The sequence below is a fragment of the Octopus sinensis genome, linkage group LG27, assembly GCF_006345805.1.
Source record: "Octopus sinensis linkage group LG27, ASM634580v1, whole genome shotgun sequence".
NCBI classification, from domain to species: Eukaryota; Metazoa; Mollusca; class Cephalopoda; order Octopoda; family Octopodidae; genus Octopus; species Octopus sinensis.
The window spans coordinates 9,402,504-9,426,443 of record NC_043023.1 but is presented as its reverse complement, the minus strand read 5'-3'; the positions used below and the strand labels follow the sequence as shown (position 1 = coordinate 9,426,443).

General features: G+C 35.3%; 2 protein-coding genes across 2 annotated transcripts in view; both read right to left on the bottom strand.

Annotated features, from left to right (window-relative positions):
• Positions 1–23,940, bottom strand: part of LOC118768107 (adhesion G-protein coupled receptor G6-like) — a 386,634-nt gene that overhangs the window by 65,079 nt on the left and 297,615 nt on the right. The window contains exons 7-9 of the mRNA XM_036513939.1: positions 6,113–6,234; positions 3,276–3,399; positions 717–861 (exon numbers count right to left, since the gene is read on the bottom strand). Of these exons, the coding sequence (XP_036369832.1) occupies positions 717–861; positions 3,276–3,399; positions 6,113–6,234 (391 nt within the window). The remainder of the gene's footprint in view (positions 1–716; positions 862–3,275; positions 3,400–6,112; positions 6,235–23,940) is intronic.
• LOC118768109 lies at positions 8,586–18,642 on the bottom strand. The gene is made up of 5 exons (XM_036513941.1): positions 18,537–18,642; positions 16,720–16,939; positions 16,170–16,341; positions 13,212–13,360; positions 8,586–8,656 (listed from the first exon to the last, which is right to left on the bottom strand). The coding sequence occupies exons 1-5, from the start codon at positions 18,607–18,609 to the stop codon at positions 8,644–8,646; spliced, it is 627 nt and encodes a 208-aa protein (XP_036369834.1). The 5' UTR covers positions 18,610–18,642; the 3' UTR covers positions 8,586–8,643.

Here is a 23,940-nt window from a genome sequence, read left to right as displayed (position 1 = left end):
TATACATATATACGACGGGCTTCTTTTCAGTTTGGACACTGTAGTGTTTGCTGTATTGACAGGATGGTCATAAATAGAATGTCCTCAATTATAAGTCTGCCTGTTCACTGCTGACCGAGTGTGCAATAGGAGTGATATTTTCACTAAGGATTTAATGCTTCTGGGTTTATAAATCTGGATTTTACTGTGAGACTAAGCGGTAACCTAGATTGTGGTTGCTTTTAAGTAACAGAAATTTAATTTCGTGTCTCACAAGTGTTTTTAGATATTGCAAGATTGATTACGATGTAGAGGACTGAGGCTATAAAGCACTGTCCTAAATGCTTTACAGCAATAATTGTCAATACTTTCTGTAACATTAGAAGAACATAACGGAGAAAAATAAACTGAGCCCCTTACTGGGTAGCACCCACTTACATAATTGCAAAAGACATGATTTAAAGTGTTTAGTTCAGTACTCAGGGTTCGAATCCCATGGAAGTCAGTTTATTCTTTCACCATTTTCGGGTCAATGAAATCAATAAGTGAACCTTTTCCAATCAACTATTATCAATACAAAACTTTAACACAGAGTGTGTGGGAAAATAGATAGAGAGAGAGGGAGAGAAATAAAGAGAGAATGAAAGAATGAAAGAGAAAAGAAATGAAGGAAAACAATGTGTGAGATAGAGAGAGATGGAATTAGAGACAGAAAGACAGAAAGCCGCCATACATACCCCAGGCCAAAATTGAACACTTCTTAATAAAAGATGACTGATATATGTTGAATACAACAACGACGCCCAGGAAAATATGAAGTGCTTCTACAGCCATCCAGATGAAAGATGTCAGAAGGAAGTAGTGTAACAGAGCAGCCACTGCCTACAAAAACAACAAAGTTAATGATATGTAACACACACACAAAGCATTGAATATGTATTATTTTGCAGAGGTGGCGTACAGATGCCAGGCCTTGATTGATATTTTATATTAGTGACCCAGGGGGATAAATATTAAAACAGATTTTACTGAAAAATCGACAGAAAATTCAGAAAAACGTCATTCAATATAAAAGTGTATTTCGTTTCATGTTTTTACCAATTCACGACATTACCATTATGTACTACTACTACTACTACTACTACTAATAATAATAATAATAATAATAATAATAATAATAATAATCTCAATAATAATAATATAATAATAATAATAATAATAATAATAATCACAATAATAATAATATTAATAATAATAATAATAATAATCACAATAATAATCACAATAATAATAATAATAATAATAATAATAATAATAATAATAATAATCACAATAATAATAATCACAATAATAATAATAATAATAATAATAATAATAATAATAATAATAATAATAATAAATAATAATAATCACAATAATAATAATAATAATAATAATAATAATAATAATAATAATAATAATAATAATAATAATAATCACAATAATAATAATATAATAATAATATATAATAATAATAATAATCACAATAATAATAATCACAATAATAATCACAATAATATAATAATAATAATAATAATAATAATAATAATAATAATAATAATAATAATAATAATAATCTCAATAATAATAATATTAATAATAATAATAATAATAATAATAATCACAATAATAATAATATTAATAATAATAATAATAATAATCACAATAATAATCACAATAATAATAATATTAATAATAATAATAATAATAATAATAATCACAATAATAATAATCACAATAATAATCACAATAATAATAATAATCACAATAATAATAATAATAATAATAATAATCACAATAATAATAATCACAATAATAATAACAATAATAGTAATAATAATTATAATAATTATAATAATAATAATAATAATAATAATAATAATAATAATAATAATAATAATCACAATAATCACAATAATCACAATAATAATAGTCACAATAATAATAATAATAATAATAATAATAATAATGATGATGATGACGATGATCATCATCATAATAATAATAATAATAATAATAATAATTCTTTATTTTATTGGCACAAGATTTGAAATTTTGGTGAATAGGTTAGTCGATTACATTGACCAAAGTGCTAAGCTGGTACTTATGTTATTGATCACGAAATTTGAGAGGTGGAATTGGAGCACAGAATGTAAAGACAGACGAAATGCCGCTAAGCCTTTTGTCCGGCGCGCTAACGATTCCGTGGCAAGCTGCGCAAGTTTGAGAGAGAGAGAGAGCGAGAGAGAGAAAGCGATGTTAGTCTATACTATCGATATCATTACTCGATTGTTACCTTAACTTATCGACTTCGGAGGGAAGACAGGGTTCAACTTTATATTTCATCCCTCATGGGCATCCATACATCAAAGTACTAATAAAGTATCAGGAACTATGGCATCGACTCATTTGCCTCTTCCTAAAAATGGCTGATTAGATGAGGAGATAGAATAAAATTGAATGCATGCTGAAGAGGAAACTAGTATAGACATGTGGGGTGAGCTATGTTTTTTTATATAAAGGCGAGAGGAGGTTTGCAAGATGTTTTACAAAAATACGATTCAAAATTACAATTACAAAAATACGAATTAAGAATCGACCACTCATTACCTGGTATTTTTGATCATAAAAGTGTTTTAATATGAACAGGAAGCGAGCATAGACATATGGAGGGAGCAAAACATTTTATATAAAGTCACTAGGAGACGCAGAAGATGTCTTACAAAAATACGATTACACCAATTAAAAATTGATCACTTATTACTTGGTATTTCTGATCATAATGTTATCATCTGACAATTAATCATGGTCAAATGAGAAAAGGTTCACCGTCGGTTATGGCGATGAGGGGTTTTGTCGATCCGATTAACCCTTTTGATGCCAATCCGCCCGGAACTGCTTCCATTAATGTAGTTGTCAAGAAAATTCAGCGTAACACAGAATGTGACAAAGCTGGCCCTATTAAAATACAGGTAGCACTCATTATTTTCTAGCTGTATGGATTCTAGTAGCGTGAAAAAGTGTCTGGCCTAAGGTATCGAACTCAGGTCCTTACGATGGTGCGTCGAAAATCCGAAAGCACTTATCCACGCTCCCTCACTGGTCAAATGTAATATTTATAGAAATGTTAGAAGACTTTGAAAATAGCTACAACATGGACTTTTACTGAATGAAATTTATTTAAGTTATAGACTTTTTTTCATAATTTTTTTTATATAAAACAAAATATGTACTGGTTTAAATGTGTTTTCACTTACCTTACAAACAGCTGTTATTTCTGTGCTATATGCTTGGAACCCGGCAAGAAAGGTAAGATAAGTGGCAGCTAAAGAAATGCACAAATTTACTAAAATCTTTGAAGCCATTACTTTCCATAGGGTTCTGAGATAATGAAAAAAAAAGAAATAATAATATTGTATTTAATTAACATAAACCTAAAAGAAATTGCTCAATGCATCAAAAGTTAACTACAACTGCGTATATTGGTGATAGTCATTCGAAATATAAATGATATATGAAATATTTATTTAGAATTTGTATATAGACATGTGTAAAATAGCTGTGTATAATGATCTGTATGAGATATAAAACATTATGTTTATTGTTTATTGTGCTGACTGGGAAGGTCTGGTTGTTTATGATGGTAGTTCTTTATAGTCAAAGAACAAGTCAGGTATCTGTACATGTTACATTAAACGTAGGACGCGATGCTGTACACACATAATATACATTGTTGGTACATTCGTAGCAATGCTATATTATATTTGTAGGTTTTAGTCGGTGATAGATTCGATGTACAGTTGTAGGAATTACATTACAATATCTTTGTAGCAATAAAAGTAAGAATCAGCCGGACTAGTTTCAATTTTATGTTGGGATTTCATCAGCGACTGGATAATTTCTTTAACTCTCCACGGAGAGAGTTGTAAGCCAGCTATCGCTAAAAGTTTAAGGACATCTGCTTGACCATTCTTCGTGTAGAATACATTCTTAGAAGCTAGTTCGATTATTATTTAGTTTATTGTTGTATGAGGAATCTGTACACCCCGTGATTGGCTAAGTGAACAATACTAGTTAGTATAAATGAGCATGCGCAGAACAGTCTGATAAGAGGTGTCATATGCGCCAATTTCTAGAGAAGTTTTGTTTTTCAACGCTAATAGGACCGTGAAGGTATTGTTGTGATTACTTGTTACTGCGTGTTCATTAAGAACTATTGTCTGCTTAGCAGGCTTTTGCTGAAATCATGTGCTTTCCGCCGACGGGGGAAAGATTTAAACCTGTGTGATTAGTTTCATGAACTTGTTTACAGCTTGTTTACAGGTCTTTGTTTTTGTTTTTAACTGTCCTCATTCGACGGGGGACGATGTGAAACATTGTCTCTCTCGCAGGAGAAAAATTGGTTTAAATTTTCTTCAGAGAGAATTCATTTGGAAAAAATATTTGTTGTATTTTTCTCTTACGGAAAAAAATGACAGTTGAAATTATTAAAGAACGAATGGCTGTATCTAAAGAAAATCCAAAAACAAGTGCGGCAAGTATGGCTGCCAGACATTTTGCGGCAGCGGTCGCGGTACACCAAGAAAACATTCCACGGTCTGAGTACCAGACATATTATGGAATGTTGACGATGAACAGGGCGATGCGAACATTGGCCCACCTAGTGACATTACCATAGAAACGAGGAGCAAAACAATTGTTCACAAATGGCATAATGCAGAAAACTAAAGAATTGAAAATTTACCAAGGAGAAAATTGAGAAATGCCTCCGGCCAATATGGAAGGATGTCGCATAGGTGGCTCGAGGCAAAAATTTTGCCTCAGTAGAGGTACATTTTGTGATTGAGGAGAAAGTTCGTGAGAACTCTATGCAGACCTTAAAAACAAATGAGGTGGTAGTTCTGCCTTCATATATGGGGTGAAGAACGTCCCGGATAAAAAGTACCACCAGAGATAGATATCGCCTGGGTGGTGGCAGCACTGTTTCTTTCTAGAGAGGATAAAATTAACTTTCCGCGGCTGGATAGCTTTTTTCCAGGGAGGATAAAATTAACTTTCCGCGGCTGGATAGCTTCTATGGTCAACATCCAGTCTCTCGTATGAATGAACGGTTTCTTCTCGAAATGTTCAACATCAGGCGATTGGTTCGCTAGGGATGTCCCCTGTCTCAGCTTTTGAATGAGCCATTACTGCGAAGGATGGAGACTTTAGGGGCATTCCGCGTAATCTGAGTTGTAGAAGAACGCCTACCGCGTATGCGGGTGGCATCTCCATAATCGTGTCTGATGAATGGCAGCTACCTTGTGTAGGAAACGCCATCAAACGATACGAAACGGTGGCATGAGCAGAAATAAGCCACAATAAGTCACTCGGCTTGCAACTCGGCACCTGGAGCGAAAAGTTGAACGGAAGATCCTGTTAAAACGCTAGGGGCCTGTTTCCTGACCTTCAGATAGAGAAGAATTGTTATGACATCACAAACAAGAAGACTGCCTTAATCCGGACCTGGTCTGGAAGGGCGTTATCTCTGCTAGGACGGGCGGAGGCGACACAGATGTACATAGCTTCTGTTATCACCTACCGCCTGCCCTGTTTCGTGGCTGACCAATTTGGAGCGCTTCCTCTTCCGGAGGGACTGACCACATCTGTGGCACACTGCCTGCTGTTAAATATGACTTTCTGAACAGCTGTATAGGTTATTATGTTTGATGGTATTTCCATTGTTATTTTTATAACTAATTAACAAATGTGAGTCGAACACAGTACATAGATTAGTGAGCTGATATATGAAAAGGTAGACGTTTCCTTTTTGCAAAGTAATAGAAAACCTCGGGAATGAGTCTAATTTCTTTACAGTGGTCTAGGTTTCCCCATCTATCTTCCGGTTAGTAATGAGAAATCACATGCAATTCTGGTTATTGTTTTTACTCTTATAGTGTAGTTGTTGACCTTGGAATTCTCTTCACATCCATGATTTTCCCGCAGACATCAACCACGTCATGCTTACCAATGTGCGAGAGACCCACTAACTGATGGACACTGTCTCAATGTATTTGAATAGTTTATAAAAGGAAATAGAAATTGAAATGCTTACTTTGAATAAATATGAATTATTACTGTCAGAATGAGACAGACAAATGATATTCCGGAACCAATATTAGAAAGAATAGACAAGAGTTGACTATTCTTTAAATCTCCTTCATTCTGGTAGACGTTCTGCAATAGAAACAAACAACAACGTATTATCCCCCTCCTCCTCTTCCTTTTTTATATGCTAAGTCAATACTTATATAAATTATGAGTGTTCATATACGTGGGGACCATCTCCTATTACATGTTACATGATACTTAATTACAATATGAAGCACTACTATATATATAATGTATGTAAGCGACATCTGACTCCATGTAGAATATACCTATTTCTTTATTACCCACAAGGGGCTAAACACAGAGGGGACAAACAAGGACAGACATAGTTATTAAGTCGATTATATCGACCCCAGTGCGTAACTGGTGCTTATTTAATCGACCCCGAAAGGATGAAAGGCAAAGTTGACCTCGGCGGAATTTGAACTCAGAACGTAACGACAGACGAAATACCTATTTCTTTATTACCCACAAGGGGCTAAACACAGAGGGGACAAACAAGAACAGACATAGTTATTAAGTCGATTATATCGACCCCAGTGCGTAACTGGTACTTATTTAATCGACCCCGAAAGGATGATAGGCAAAGTCGACGTCGGCGGAATTTGAACTCAGAACGTAACATCAGACGAAATACGGCTACGCATTTCGCTCGGCGTGCTAACGTTTCTGCCAGCTTGCAATATACCATCAGCGTTTAAACCTTGAGTTCAAATTCACTGAACGTGTATCTTATGTTATCAGTACAACTAATTCAAGGTGCATCACTGAAACGATCTGTTAACTGAGGACCGATGTACGACGTGAAATATGAGATGAATAATTAGCTAGATACATTTAAAATGTGAAATTGGAATCATTTTGGTAATAAAAACAATAGAAACGAAAACAGTAATAAAGACGAGTTGAATCAGTAGTGTTCCTGAAAACACTGATAATGATAGAAACAACATCCGTGACTTGATTATTTAATCTCCGTCATTGTGATGTCAGATGATAATAGAACCAGTATGGAGTGTACTAACATATTGGGTGAGTTCAACTCTTCGCTTAGGCTTAAATAATCTATAATATATAGGGATATGGTTTTTATGGTTAATAGGAGTGTTGTAAAAACTGATAAATATTGGATACATGTGGATTATTGACACAAATTGTCAGTTAAATAAGAGGAGAGATCTTGTAAGAGAATCATGAAACGACCAATGATTAAAATTCTAAGCTGCAAACATGTTTATTGTGCTATTAAATATCTATCACTTAGAGTAACAGTCTGAGAGTTTCAAAGCAATATATATTAATTCCAGGAGAGATGACTGTTTCTGTCCTTCACATCCGTGTTGGAAGAAACCTCACGCATTTTATTGAGGATGGCGACTTGGTGCACCTAACGGACCCCATCGTGAGTTTAAAGTAATAAACAACAGCCGTAGCAGCAAGAACAACAGTGACTTATTACAAAATATCAATGTCACATATTTACTGAACTATCCACCAACATGAAATTTAATAGGCGTTGAAATTATTTATCCATAGACACAATTGCCAATTTACAGGCAGTTAACAACACGCCATAATGTTACCAACCATTAGTATAGCAAAACTTGTAAGATGGTTACAGGAACAAAATACTTTCTTCCTAGGTACATAGCGGGACATATTACAGCCTTCTGTCGCCCAATGTTTGGAGGATTCATTCCAGTAGACACATTGGGGGTTGATGGCATTCTGGAAAAAATATAAATTCTGATATTTTAATCAAATAATTAAAATACATATAATGAATCATTACTAAGCTAAGTTTATAAATGTTTAATTATTACTGACACTGTGAGCGTATATATATATATCTATGTATATTCTCCTAATTTATATTGCATCACTATAACAATGACAGAAGAGATTAGTTAGTGTAGTTCTAGAAATGTTAAATGAACTAAATATCGTGATGTTCACGATTGTAATGTGTTTTATAATAGGTCTACAAGGTCAAGCATGGCATGAAGGTAAACAACAAGAACAGGATAAAGAAGAGCAACAACAACAACTGTCAACGAAATCCCAAAGAAATTAACCAAATTTAAAATACACAGCCGCAATCAATGAAAACAATATACTGGCGATACTAAAATACAACACAAATAACTGGAAACATGTCCATGACACACATTATAAAGATATAGTTATAATTGTCACTTGCAACAGCTAAAACAACAACAACAACTACTGCTACAACTACTACTTGTACTATTTGTAGCGCCGTGGTCCATGTTTATTTCAGGAGGAATTAAGTATGTCCTTGAAATGAAAAGAAACAACGAGAACAACAACAGCAATAATAAATAGATATTTATTACCGGATCTGTTACATGGAGTGATATTCTAATTGGTTCATCAAGATTGGTAACTGGGGCATGAACGTTAGGAATATTTACAGCAAAAATATGGCTGTTAATTTTAGTATTTGCTTTGGTATTAGATTTGTGTTGTACCTGTAAAGGGAAGCCGTTAGATAAAGTATTTAGTTTCATAGAAAAGTTTATTAAATACATCGTTAAAGCATGAAATCAGAGTTGTTGTACTTCGACATCATTAAATCATATCATCACTTCAGTCAGTACAACAGATCAACACAATATATATTAGATGGAAATTCACAGCTGAGGGTTGTCCTGGCTTTAAGAAATGGATAATTCGGTTTTACATCCAAACAGTTAACAATAAAAGTTGCTGGTATGACTGTGTACTTAAGAAGGTCTCTTGGTTATCACCGTCACAGAAATATCATTACCTGTGTTCAACGTCCTTGGATATTCACCATGGGATAAGTGATTTCTACAACACCTTCAGGTTGACAAGAATATTGTGAGAGGAATTTGGTGGCTCAACCCGCTGAAGATAACGCTTGCGAATATATATATATATATATATATATATATATATATATATATATATATATATATATATATATATATATATATATATATATATATATGTATATATATACATATGTGTGTGTGTGTGTGAGGAGGTCCAGTGGTTAGGGCAGGGGCGGAGGTGAACCCTGCTGTACTCTTTCGTCACAACTTTCTCTCACTCTCTCTTCTGTTGGTCTGCTCGCTTAGACAGCGGGGTGGCGACATTTGAAGGCTAAAACAATGCGAAGCGCATCGTGACCAGTGATGAGTAGCAACATCTGATAGCCTGGTCGGTCACGGTGATCACGGTGATATATATATATATATATATTAATCAAAATAAAAACATGATGCCAAGGATTTATAACAATGCATAATGTGTGTCTATGGCCTTCTTCAGCCGCGCACAACTACTACCTCAAGGACATGTATTACATCAAAAATTCTACGTTGGGGATGCAAATCCTCTCATTCGCGTACGACATAATGCGGCAACAGCATAAAAATGAAGCGTCCATCTCGTCCTTCTCTCAATGTAGAATGAGGAAGTTTGGATGTTGAGGTAATATAAATAAATAAATAAATAAATATATACATATATAAATACAGACAGACGTGAAGGAACCTGGTAATGAGAGCAAATAGGGATAAAGATGGAGGGGCGAGAATTCAGGACGAAGGATAAAAAAATATATAAAAAGGTGAAAAATAAGAATGTAAGTATAGAAAAATATAAAAATGTAGAGTATAAAGATATAAAGAGATATAAAAAAATATTTAAAAAATATAAATGAATATAAAGGTATATATATACATGGTGAGAAAAGTGTTTAATTCTTTCAGACGATATAGTAATCATCTGAGAGCTCCCACCTTTTGCTTTCTCTCGTTTGGCATGTATAAATATATACATATTTTGTATTTGATGTATGTAATGTATTTGATGCGTCTTATTTTCTTATGCCCATAAATGCCTGTACATACACACATATTTGTATGTATGTATTTTTTCCTTGTTTCAGTCATTTGACTGCGGCCATGCTGGAGCACCGCCTTTAGTCGAGCAATTCGACCCCGGGACATATTCTTTGTAAGCCCAGTACTTATTTATCGGTCTCTTTAGCTGAACCGCTAAGTAACGGGGACATAAACACACCAGCATCGGTTGTCAAGCAATGCTAAGGGGACAAATACAGACACACAAACATACACGCACACGCACATATATATATACATATATACGACGGGCTTCTTTCAGTTTCCGTCTACCAAATCCACACACAAGGCTTTGGTCGGCCTGAGGCTATAGTAGAAGACACTTGCCCAAGGTGCCACACAGTGAGACTGAACCCGGAACCATGTGGTTGGTAAGAAAGCTACTTACCACACAGCCACTCCTGCGCCTATGTATGTATGTATATGCACACATACACACACACATACGACAAAGACATGGGATAAACAAGCTTTAATTACAAATTGCAATATTTATTTCTGTGCAGTGGCAATAGCTGCACGGCTCTGAGTTCTGAGTCCCATACCACTAATTAATTAATTCATTCATAATATATTCCATAAAGTCATTTTCAAAAAGAAATTCTCCTCTATCACGATGGTCACAATGCTCTTCGCATTGTTTTAGCCTTCAAATGACGCCACCCCGCTGGCTAAGCGAGCAGACCAACAGAAGAAAGGGTGAGAGAAAGTTGTGACGAAAGAGTACAGCAGGGATCGCCTCCGCCCCTGCCCTAACCACTGGGCCATTGCACCTCCACACGCACATGTATATATATATAAATATATACAAAGCATACACATATACATATGTGCGGAAATACACCCCATCTTTTCTGATAATATGCAGGGGTAGGACAACATAATGGAAACACCTTGCATCATAGCATCATAATTTTGAAATGTCTATAAAACCGTTAAAAGCTGGTTTATTTTTATGTTTTTTGGTTTATTATTAGTGATGCTGAATATGTTTAGCTAAATTTGCTGTTTCTATTCAGATATCATCAGAAAAAGGTAATTAAAATTCATTAAAATGACAGATCTATCGGATTTTCAAAGATATTAAATTGCTGGTGCTCGTATGGCAGGCGCTAGTGTAACGAAACCAGCCGAATTGTTTGGTGTATCAAGAAGTACTCCCTAATGACAGCCTTTCTTTGAGAAATAGGGAGAGAAAAGCCTCCTTATCGAAACAAAACTCTAGAAGAAAACCAAAGCTTTCAGATAGGGACCGTCGAACTCTTACGCGAATTTTTAGAAACGTTCACAAAAGTACAGCTCCCAAAATTGCTGCAGATTTTAATGACCAACTGGTCCCAGCTCAAGAGCCCGATTTCATTGGAAGGTTGAAATCAGAAGATAAACGTTGCAAAGCGTTTAGAGTGGAGTAAAACCCCACAGAATCGGTCCCTAGAGCAGTGGGGGAAATTTATTTTCAAGAACGTGTCGTCCTTTACCCTTTTTCCGATCACTGGCCGAGTATACATGTGGAGACAACCTAAAGAAGCATTTGACCCAGACTGGCTTCTTCCAACTGTTAAAGATGGAGGAGCATCTAGGATGATCCGGAGGGCTATAATTTGGAAATACGCCGACCCGATGGTTTCCCTTCATGGCAAAATTAATAATCAAGTCTATTTAAGTTTTTATCTGATCAAATTCATCCTTTGGTTGCGGAACTGCTTCCGGAGGGATACGCAATCTTTCGGGATGATAATGCACCAATTCACACAACTAAAGTTATTACTGAATGGCACGAGGAACATTCTAGTGAAGTTGAACATCTTAATCTGGCCACCACAGTCCCCAGATCTCAATATTATTGAACAGTTATTGTGCATTTTAGAAAAACAAGTAAGGAGTCGATATCCTCTACCCTCATCACTACAAGAACTGGAGACTTTTAGCTGAAGAATGGACAAAAAATTCCTTTCGAAACAATTCATACTTTGTACGAGTCCATTCCTCGTAGAATTCAAGCTGTAATTACTGCCAAAGGCGGTCATTAAACTAAATTTCTTTGAAATTTTAAGATGATTCCATTATTCCAAATGAGGGTAGCTATATCAAACTCTATGGTTCATCAAGTGCCACATATAAAAGGAGGCTCTTATTAATAACAGTGTAGCAAAACGGCGGTGCATCAGCATGGCCACAGCTCTGAGCTGAAACTAGAGGAATATACATACATACATACATACATATATATATATATATATATATATATATATATATATATATATATATATATATATATATATATATATATATATATATTATAATATTAATTTGAGGGAACATTATTGCAAACTTACAGGAAAAAATTCAATTTAGAAAAACTAAATCAAATTTCACAATCTATAATATATATATAAAAATTAGAAAAAAAACACCTTCCATCAATTCAAAATGAACAATTAAATTACTCCATCTAGAAAATTACATATAATAGAAATATTAAATATATAATGAAAATAATATATCAATGATTAAGTAATGTGCAAAATAATAAAAAAAATGTATATATAGGTATGACAGGCGCCTTCCAGCTTCCGTCTCTTATAATCACTTACAAGAATTTATTACACTCAGAACAATGGTAGCTTTTAAAGTACAAACATATTATTTTGAGTACAAATATATTATTTTTTACAATAACAATATTGACAATTTTCGTTCGGCTTAACCATCATCGGTTTGTCAGAGTGACTTAGCAGTCCGAATTTTCCAAGTTACTGTGAATGCTTTTCTTGTTAAATGAATACACGCCGATGTTTGATTATTTGGTGGTATATTTTCTGAAAGAACTGTGATTTCAACACACAAAGTGCGTTAAAAGTAAATTCGCCGAGGCATAATTCAGAACAAGCGCCGCCCTGAGTTTGTAATATGCATCATAAATCACACATATACACACACGCATACATACACGCATAGAAGTGCACTCATACAAACACACAAACATGTCCATATATACATATGCACAAACATATAAACATTGGTAATTGTGTCATATTAGTATTGTTTCTTCCATTATCAAAAATGCATGAATGAATTCAAACTACTTTGGGTTAACCAGAGAAAGAAATATTTCTATTCTTGTACCATACCCTATATAGCTTATCGTCCCGCAAACTGACCATGGAAATCCTTGAAAGGTTTAACAGTTCTTCGTCTTTCATATGTTTTAATAAACTCTTTGGTAAAGAAATGAAGTCCATCGTATCATCTACATTTGAGTCTGAGTCCTGATGTATCTGGTGGAGGAAAATGGAAAAAAAATGAAATTGATACTTAAAAGAAAAACACTTCTACGACTGAATTTTGTTGACGTCATAAAAATTTTTATAAACTTTTCACAGAACATGAAGTGAAATAATTATTTCTTGGAATAGAGGATTTCGAAGCACATAGATATTGATTTGAAAAATCCTCTGGATAGGAGAAGCCTCACAAGTAGCTTTTGATTTTCCCATTCAAAAATATCTTTTATGCCAATATTTTCGTGTTATCATTTATAGCATTTTGTGCTTCGAGATCCATTGCAAAAAAGGAATTATTGCTATTACGCTTGTTATTGCTTTTGTAACTTCAACTTTTTTCCACAAATACATTACTACAACATTACAGTTAACATAACAGATAAAACTCTCATTATCACCCACCACCACTGCTTCATACACAAGTAGTCAGAGGTGTTTCAACTTTAGTCAACTAATTATTCGTGTATTCAGTAATTTTCTTCTTACTGTCCCAATATTTGACTTACTTGCGGGTACCTAGTTACATGAATACAACAGTGTACAAGGCTATGGCTATCTCAATCATTTGAACCATTTTCATCATTTGGTAATCCTTCCGAAACGTTTTGCACACATATATAAAAACAGAGGAACACACTCACATAGTTACTCATTAGACATTGGCATCCAATGTTCCTCCCACTATACAGGCTGACAGTCGCTTCAAATACATGTTAATAGAAATTAGGACAGCTTGCTCTCTTATTCTGTGCGTAGTTAAGAACATATTTGAAATTGTGTAAGCAGGGATTTCGAAAGGTTTTCAACAGGTCAAGTGTCAAAATTTCTATTGAATTCAATAAAAGATTTTTAAAAATTAAGTAACAGATTTCGGATCTTTTCCTTTTGAACGGCAGTTTTCAACACAATTTCTAGTTAACTAAACACTTTTAAACTTCGTATACTGGTAGAATGTGTCAAAATAAAACATTTTATTCTCTTGGCTTTCTTGAGAAAATTGTAATTTGTAAGTTTAACAGAGTTTAATTTTTCGAATTTTAACCAATCAATAGCCTCTATTGAGCTAAAATCACTTGCTGCGTTAAACTACGTTAAACTTACAAATTACAATTTTCTCAAGAAAGCCAAGAGAAAAAAATGTTTTATTTTGACACATTCTACCAGTATACGAAGTTTAAAAGTGTTTAGTTAGCTAGAAATTGTGTTGAAAACTGCCGTTCAAAAGGAAAAGATCCCAGATTTTGTTTCAGTTCAGAATATGTGTGCGTGAGAGAGAGAGAGAGAGAGAGAGAGAGAGAGAGAGAGAGTACTTTGTTAGATGTTCATATAAAATTATAACAATAATCTTGAGGAAGCTTGAAAGATCTACTGATAGGTTTTGTTTTTCCTCTGCGTGCGTTGGTTTCGTTCGATTGTATTAGGAGTACAATTTTATTTTAATTGTATTACTAAAAGCTTTCAGCCATGGAGAGTTGTTTTTCGGAAATATGGTGTTCTGGGGAAGGAATTTTTTTTTATATTTGTTACTTTGCTGTGTGAACCTGTGTTAATGGATGGGCGCATGAGGGCGGAACTCTGAAAAGGAAGAAAGCGGATCACCAGAACAGATGCACACACAGAAACACAAGCACACACAAAGAAATCATACACACACACAACACGCTCAACACACACGCACACTCACACACAAGGCAGATCATATAGATATAGGGCGGTGAGCTGGCAGAAACGTTAGCGCGCCGAGCGAAGTGCTTAGCGGTATTTCGTCTGTCGTTACGTTCTAAGTTCAAATTCCGCCGAGGTCGACTTTGCCTTTCATCCTTTCGGGCTCGATAAATAAAGTACCAGTTTCTCACTGGGGGGGAGGTCGATGTAATCGACTTAATCCCTTTGTCTGTCCTTGTTTATCCCTCTATGTTTAGTCCCTTGTGGGCAATAAAGAAATACATATATCTAAAGCAATCACACGTCTTTGCCTTTCATCCTTTCGGGGTCGATAAATTAAGTACCAGTTACGCACTGGGGTCGATGTAATCAACTTAATCCGTTTGTATGTCCTTGTTTGTCCCCTCTATGTTTAGCCCCTTGTAGGTAGTAAAGAAATAGGTATTTCGTCTGTCTTTACGTTCTGAGTTCAAATTCCGCCGAGGTCGACTTTGCCTTCCATTATTTCGGGGTCGATAAATTAAGTACCAGTTACGCACTGGGGTCGATGTAATCGACTTAATCCGTTTGTCTGTCCTTGTTTGTCCCCTCTATGTTTAGCCCCTTGTGGGTAGTAAAGGAAAATATATAGATACATTTCCGTTTTTAGGAAGAGTTCAAAACCCCAAAATTCACAGTAAAATAGTGATAAAGATGTGTGTAAACTATTATTGTTCCATATTTATTTGTGGTTTATATTTGTTCATGCAGTTTTCCTTTGTCAGCTTTAGGCGGTGCGATGACAGTCTTCAGTCTTTACCTTCTATGTTCAAATTTCACCTTTCATTGTTTCTGGCTCAGGGAAATAAGTATCACTGAAGTACTGGAGTCAATGTAATTGACACTACCCACTCAACAAATTTCAGACATTGTCCCTGTAGTAGGAGGATTATTATGGTAGCGTTATTGCAAAGTTATATAATCTGTGTGCTGCGTATATTATTATATTTTGTACTTAAATTGCTATCTCTATCGAGCTCTGTAACATAACTACTTTACGTAACTATAAAAACATTATAATTCATCCTAATATATTTTATTAACTTGGGTGTTTAGAACAAACATTCAATAAGACAGTAATCAAGAGAAATTATTGTACCTCAGTCCTTGCTTCTATTTCATTGGTTCCATATGAAACAGCATAAGTGAGGCCGTTGAAAGTGTCCTTCTCCACTTTGGCAGCACCAATACCAAGATTAGAATATAAAGCTGTGACTGACTGCTCTTCCAGTGGAATCTGTTCTGGGATTGTTTCTATGATGTCCAGCATTCTGTAAGAAAACCGAGAAAACAACCTTCAGTTGACAGTATGTTTCATATATGTAATTAGATATAGGTTTAATTATATTAATTATATTGATTGAAACATTTTTTCACATGACTATTGCAAATGTTGCTTCTGTCGTTGTTACTGCTATTGCTAATATTGTTTCCGCAACATCGCCACCGCCACCGCAACAACAACCACCACTACCAACACCATCACCACTACCACCAGCAACAGCGGCAACAACAGCAAGAATAACAATTGCTACTACTACTACTACCACGGCTGCTGCCGCCGACACTGCTTCCACTGCTGCAACCCCTGCCCACCGCTGAAGTTGCTACTGCTACTGCACTAACAATAAATGAGATGTGAATTTTACCTGTTGACACTTCTATTAAATTGTTCTGCCTCAACCAAAATCTTCTCCGGTGTGTTTATCATATTGTTGATACTAAGAAGTGTTATATTGACGGACACATTCGATATCAATGGCACCATTTTCTTGAGTACATCTACAGCCAAGTCAACATCTTCTTTTTTGAAATACACTGATTTCTCGGAAATATTTAGGAGCTTTGTTGAAACCGGTTCAAAATTTTCTGCAACGAAAAGTTTAACAAAACAGTGACTGTAACAGCTGCTTTGAGACGAAATTATGTTGTGTCTGGGGAGAGAAAACGAAGTTGTAACGAAATATTAGAGGCAAATTAAGCACAGCAATTAATGAATCACTGAAAGTTCATTAACGTCTCCAACTTATTGTGGTGCAGAAATTGCTAAATGTGTTCAGTTCATGAGTTGTATACTCATTGTAATACATCCTTAGTGTCTCCTACTTTGCAGCATTAAATGGGATCGTTTATAGTTTGAGACATACTTGAATGTGTGAGTGTGGTAAGTAGTTTGCTTACGAACCACATAGTTCCAGGTTCAGACCCAATGCGTGGCACCTTAGGTAAGTGTCTTCTATTATTGCCTCAGGCCGACCAAAGCCTTGTGAATGGATTTGGTAGACGGAAACTGAAAGAAGCCCGTCGTATATATATATATGTATATATACATATATATATATGTATGTGCGTGTTTGTGTGTCCGTGTTTGTCCCCCCAACATCACTTGACAACCGATGCTGGTGTGTTTACGTCCCCGTAACTTAGCGGTTCGGCAAAAAAGAGACCGATAAAATAAGTACTAGGCTTACAAAGAATAAGTCCTGGGGTCGATTTGCTCGACTAAAGGCGGTGCCCCAGCATGGCCACAGTTACATGACTGAAACAAGTAAAAAAAAACTAATGAGCTGTAATACATCAGCCTTCAGTAACAGCAGTCAATCTGAACGAAATTATTCTTCCAATGACAAAATACAAAACGATTCGTAGTTCTAATACTTAATATTGCTCAGACTTCCTCAAGGCCATATGAACAAATCTCAGCATTTAAGGCTCATGAAAATATTAAAAATTTTATGGTGACAAATGAAATTGATAAATTGTTCATATTCTATGGTACGCAACTATGTGGCCTGCATCATTGAACATTTAAATATTTTACAACCATCAGCATCACGTAATGTATTTACAAAGATATGACCCGACATTATCTCTCTCAATTTCTGGTGGGGACGCCGTAATTCGTTACGAAACCATAATATAATACCAAGAACATGAAGAGCTTTATAAATCAATGGTGTGTTCTACCGTGTTAGCAGTGCTATTAACTAACATTCTAAAGCTATTCTTACTGAAAACGAAATTAGATTTTCGTATACGAAACATCATAAGAAATGATTGGGAGTTCAAACTTCTATAAAAGAAACCTGTAGAGATAAATTTATAAAGTGATTATCTCTATTGTTTTTCCACTGTATTGTATTTCCGTGGCCATTCTACAAAAAGTCATTAAAATTTTAACGATATAATATTAAATTCAAATCTAAGTATTAACTTCTGTCATAAAGTTTCCGTAACGGATTCAAATTGATCCCCCTTTGGAGAACATGAACACATAATATGAGAACTCAAAAGAAAAATTACTACGTATTACTACTTGGTAGATAACTTTAATCAGAAACGTATACACATACACACATACAGTAATTGTAATGAACACTCATACAAAGACATACACAGCTCCTCTTGATGCTGAAACAATTAATAAATCTGCTGTAAGAGTATTTCGAAACTGGTTTTCACTCACCTTCATCAATGCCTTTGGTGGTGATGTTCTTTAGTTTTCCAGTGATCCACTCTGTATTGTTACACTGAGACATGTCTGGCTCTTGCCACACACCGGTAAATGGCGAACACTTCCTGGATGAACTGAAAAATTTTTATCAAATATGTCCCATCGTTTTATTTCATCAATCACATTGGAATCCAAGAATTACGCTGATCTCTCTTTACTCTCTCTTTTACTCTTTTACTTGTTTCAGTCCTTTGACTGCGGCCATGCTGGAGCACCGCCTTTAGTCGAGCAAATCGACCCCGGGACTTATTCTCTGTAAGCCCAGTACTTATTCTATCGGACTCTTTTGCCGAACCGATAAGTGACGGGGACGTAAACACACCAGCATCGGTTCTCAAACAACGCTAGGGGGACAAACATACACACACAAACATGCACACGCACATATATATAAATATATATATACATATATACGACGGGCTTCTTTCAGTTTCCGTCTACCAAATCCACTCACAAGGCTTTGGTCGGCCCGAGGCTATAGTAGAAGACACTTGCCCAGGATTCCACGCAGTGGGACTGAACCTGGAACTATGTGTTTGGTAAGCAAGCTACTTACCACACAGCCACTCCTGCGCCTATCTGTTTGTAATTTGTTCTTATAATCTAGTTGATGTAGTTAGACCAAGTAAAAATTATGTCACATTCTAAATTAAATGGAAAACACCAGTGTTAAGGGATTTGAACTGACGGACATGAATTCTGTAATCTAAATCTCGGTAGGTGTTTTATTTAGTAAACTGTGTAACATTCTCTTAGAAAAATTTAAAAAGGGAAAACTTCAAAATTTGTGAAGAGAGAAAACAATCCAAACGAACCAGTGTCTTGTTGCTACGTTTGCATGACAAGGAATCGTCGCATTAGTTCCTACTTTTGTCATTGGCCACTTGAATGTACCATTGTTAGTTGATGTGTCTTCGTTACAAAACACTGAAAAAGATACAAAACGTAGATATGAGATATGCACGAGAGAAGACTTTAGTGTAATTTATATATTGAAAATACTGGTAAAATATTGGTAACTACTAATAAAATATTGGTAAAGGTGAGTGATTAAGTAATTGCATTTTAATCAAGTTAGTAGTAGTATTAGTAGTAGTAATAGTAGTAGTAGTAGTAGTAGTAGTAGTAGTAGTAGTAGTAGTACGAGGAAGAGCAGGAGGAGTACTTATATTATTATTATTATTATTATTATTATTATTATTATTATTATTATTATTATTATTCAGTAGTTTTATTTTTATAGCGTGCTTTCACTTCATTACCGAGCGCAGCTCTGTGTGCCTTGGGTATGTGCTGTGATTTGTTGTGATGCTCTGATGGTTATTGTATGGAAAGTGTTCTGCGTAGGATGTGTGCAGTGCCTAGTAGTGCAATTTTCTGTATGTTATATGTGTTTGTAAGTCCTGGTGTTTTTGTTATGTATTTGTCTGAATATTTTTTTATCATGCCTAATGCACCTACTATGATAGGAATTGTTTCTGTTTTCAGATTCCACATTCTAGTTACCTCTATTTCCAGGTCTTTGTATTTTGAGAGTTTCTCCATTTCTTTTAGAGACACGTTGTCATCTTCCGGTATTGATACATCAATTAGAAAGCTTTTTTTTTTTCTTCATGATCTCTGATTATTATTATTATTATTATTATTATTATTATTATTATTATTATCATTATTATTACTATTATCATTATTATTATTATTATTATTATTATTATTATTATTCTATGTTTGACTTTTGCTTTATATTTGTACAAGTTGGCTCCAAGTCTCACCCAGAGACCTCAAGAGACAACAGGGTTGGAAGTTCATGTTGTTGTTATGCCTAGTGTGCCATATATTTGGGGGGTGGGGATGTTGTACTAATGAATGTCTAAAAAAAAAGTTTTTGTTTTTTTTTTTAACCGAAGATTATGTTTGTTTTAAACCTTGAGATTACATAGAGAGTATTTTGCGTAGGATATGAGCAGTTCCCCTGAGCACTATCTTTTGAACTTCTGCCATTTTTGGGTCTCCTGGTATCTGAGTTAGGTAACTATCAGCCCCTTTTGCTATCATTCCCAGGGCACCTATGACAACAGGTATTGTTTTAGTCTTCAGCTTCCACATTTTGCTGATTTCTATTTCAAGATCTTTATATTTGCTCAGTTTTTGGTAGGTCTTGACAGATACGTTTATATCGATTGGGACAGTCATATCAATGAGGAGGCATGTTCTTTGTTTGAGGTCTTTCAATATGATGTCTGGCCTATTTGCATCTATCTTCCTGTCAGTTTGAATGGTGAAGTTCCAGAGGAGTGAGATGTGGTCATTTTCAAATCAATATTATTATTATTATAATTATTATTATTATTATTATTATTATTATTATTATTATTATTATTATTATTATTATTATTATTATTATTATTATTATTATTATTGTTGTTGTTGTTGTTATTATTGTCGGTTATTATTAATGTTCAGCTAAATTTGAAAGCCTCTGCGGGGAATGTTTCATTGTTTGGCAATTCAGCCAACGGATTAAAAACATTATTGATGATTATACCGCAAAATCGCTGAGTGGTATCGCCAAAGAACTTCAGGTGTCGTACAATCAGAACTATAGTGCACGTGGACTTTCCATATCTTCAAAGGCACGTGAAAACAGCTTGATACATACCAAACGGACTTTTTTTATTAAGGTTAAAAGCGAGGGCCAACATTGCATGCGTTGCTTTTTTTTCTCATGCGAAAAACCTACGACGAAAACTAAAAGTAGGACCGGAGAAATGACAAAAGGCTTCCTGAAGATCCTGCTGATATCCTCAGAGTGATGCAAACTGCGTTTAACACATATATACGTGCATACATGATTCAGTGCTTAAGAGATTTGCTTTTCAATGCCAACAATTTGGTCTTCGGTTCAATTACACAGCACTACACCTTGGGAAAGTGTTTCCTATAGTAGCTGCGGTTAGCCAAAGCTTTGTCAGTAGATTTGGTTGATGGAAACTGAGAGAAGCCTCTTGTATGTATTCTTTTTTATTCTTTCACACACATACACACACATACACATACACGCACACACTCTCTCTTTTACTCGTTTCAGTCATTTGACTGTGGCCATGCTGGAGCACCGCCTTTAATCGAGCAACTCGACCCCGGAACTTATTCTTTTGTAAGCCCAGTACTTATCCTATCGGTCTCTTTTGCCGAACCGCTAAGTAACGCGGACATAAACACACCAGCATCGGTTGTCAAGCAATGCTAGGGGTACAAACACAGACACACAAACACACACGCGCACATATATACATATATACGACGGGCTTCTTTCAGTTTCCGTCTACCAAATCCACTCACAAGGCTTTGGTCGGCCCGAGGCTATAGTAGAAGACACTTGCTCAAGGTGAACCCGAACCATGTGGTTGGTAAACAAGATACTTACAACACAGCCACTCCTGCGCCTACGTATATAAATGATTTTAGGAATGGTGAATAAAAATAAGCTATGTCACACAACCCCAGATCTTTCCATAGGATATTATTATTAATTCAGTTGGATGTATTGAGGTGCCGGAGACAATCGTTAAGCCTTGGACGGATGAAGTACACAATGGTAGTCTATATATGTATGAACACGTCTCAGTGCATTCTCACAAACCCACCTAATCGAAAAGTGAAGGAAGGCAATCGTCATGATCTCGTAACACCAAACGTGTATCCTTCAAATTCACCAGGTTTAAATCCCATCTCACTTTGAGTGATCGAAAGGGGAGACAAGTCGATAATTCCACAATCCTACAGCTTCGGTAAACGCCGCCATCTTCCTTCCAGCAGTTCCAGCAATGGATAGGGTCCATTTAGTGCAGTAATCGATTCCAGTCTTGTATACATATTTATTAAAAATATTATGTTTACTGTTTCATTAGAGTTGTGTCTTGAGTCGCTATATAACTCCTCAATGCCTCTGGCACTGTAAATACATATGAAAAACATTCATATATACATGGAGGAGAAGGAGGTGAGAGCAGCGTCATAGTGATACTAAGAACAGCGACACACACAAATACAGACGCAAACACATGCACTTATAAGGATACAAATCATAGAAGAACTAAATGTATTCAACCGAGCAGAATCACAACGAGCACGGAGTGTGTTACCGAAGACAGATGTGTGAGGGAAAATTTGCGGACAATGGACATGAGGTAAAACAAGAACATTAATAAATGAGTGAAGAACCAATATATAGTGCGTGTGTTTATTGTTTATTTGGAAAATAAATAAATAAACAATGACCATACCGAATTGCCTTAAGGCATTATTTTCCAAATACGCCAGCGAAGTTAAGTTGAACTGTCTAAAGTCGTAAGACACCCGCTGTTTTTGTCCTGTTATTACTATTATTGTTTTTTGTATTTATATTCGTGTGACATCGTCCGTTTTTCTGTCCTTGTTTCGTATACATTCTATCCTTTTTCCAAGAAATCTAATGCTCGTAGATTAGTTTTTCCTTGGGACTGGCCGGATCGGAGCGATCTCAAGATTAATCAGCCGAAATTGCGAGGATGATCCGGTTCTTGACTGAAGATTAGAGGCTTCGAATGACCCGTCCGTTTTTTGTGTCGTCTATTTGAGTGTTTTGCGTTCTTGTCCCATTTTGTATTTTTATATATATTTTTTATAAATATATATATATATATATATAAGAGAGAGAGAGAGAGAGAGAGAGAGAGAGAGAGAGAGAGACATACATGCATCATACACACATATTCATATCCATACATACTACTCATATGTGTGTGTACCTTTCCCTATTTCGGAAATGGACATGACAAAGTCGAACAAACGAGACTGCGCTCATGAGGACAGCATCCGAAAATGTCACTTTTTCACTTGCCCAGATTCAGTGAAATTTTCAGCAGCGAAGCGGAGTTTTTATCTTCTACTTCTAGTTTGATAAAATGCGAAAAAAATCCAGAAACTTTTAGTTTATTTTGTACGGATTTGCTTCCTCGTTTAAGTACTCTTTATACTCCAGGCAAAAGTTTTAGCGTTGCTAGCAAGTCAGTCAGAACGTATTAAGAGTGGTTTGAATTCTTTCTGTTTTGCATGCATTCTATGAATTATTAGTATGCATCAGTAAATAATTCATTTGCTGATTTCTATAAACAAGGGTGCATAAACTTGTTAAATTCATTGGTCCGGCTTGGTGACTGTGAGTGAGGAATGACATAATGAAGATTAATTACCGGGGCTCAAAGTCTCCTGACACCGCTTGATTGCCAGTGTTACAAACACACCTCGTTTAGAGGGAACTGGCGTTCGGTGATGAAGAAAAGCAATAGCGATTAGATATTCACGTTTGAGTTTG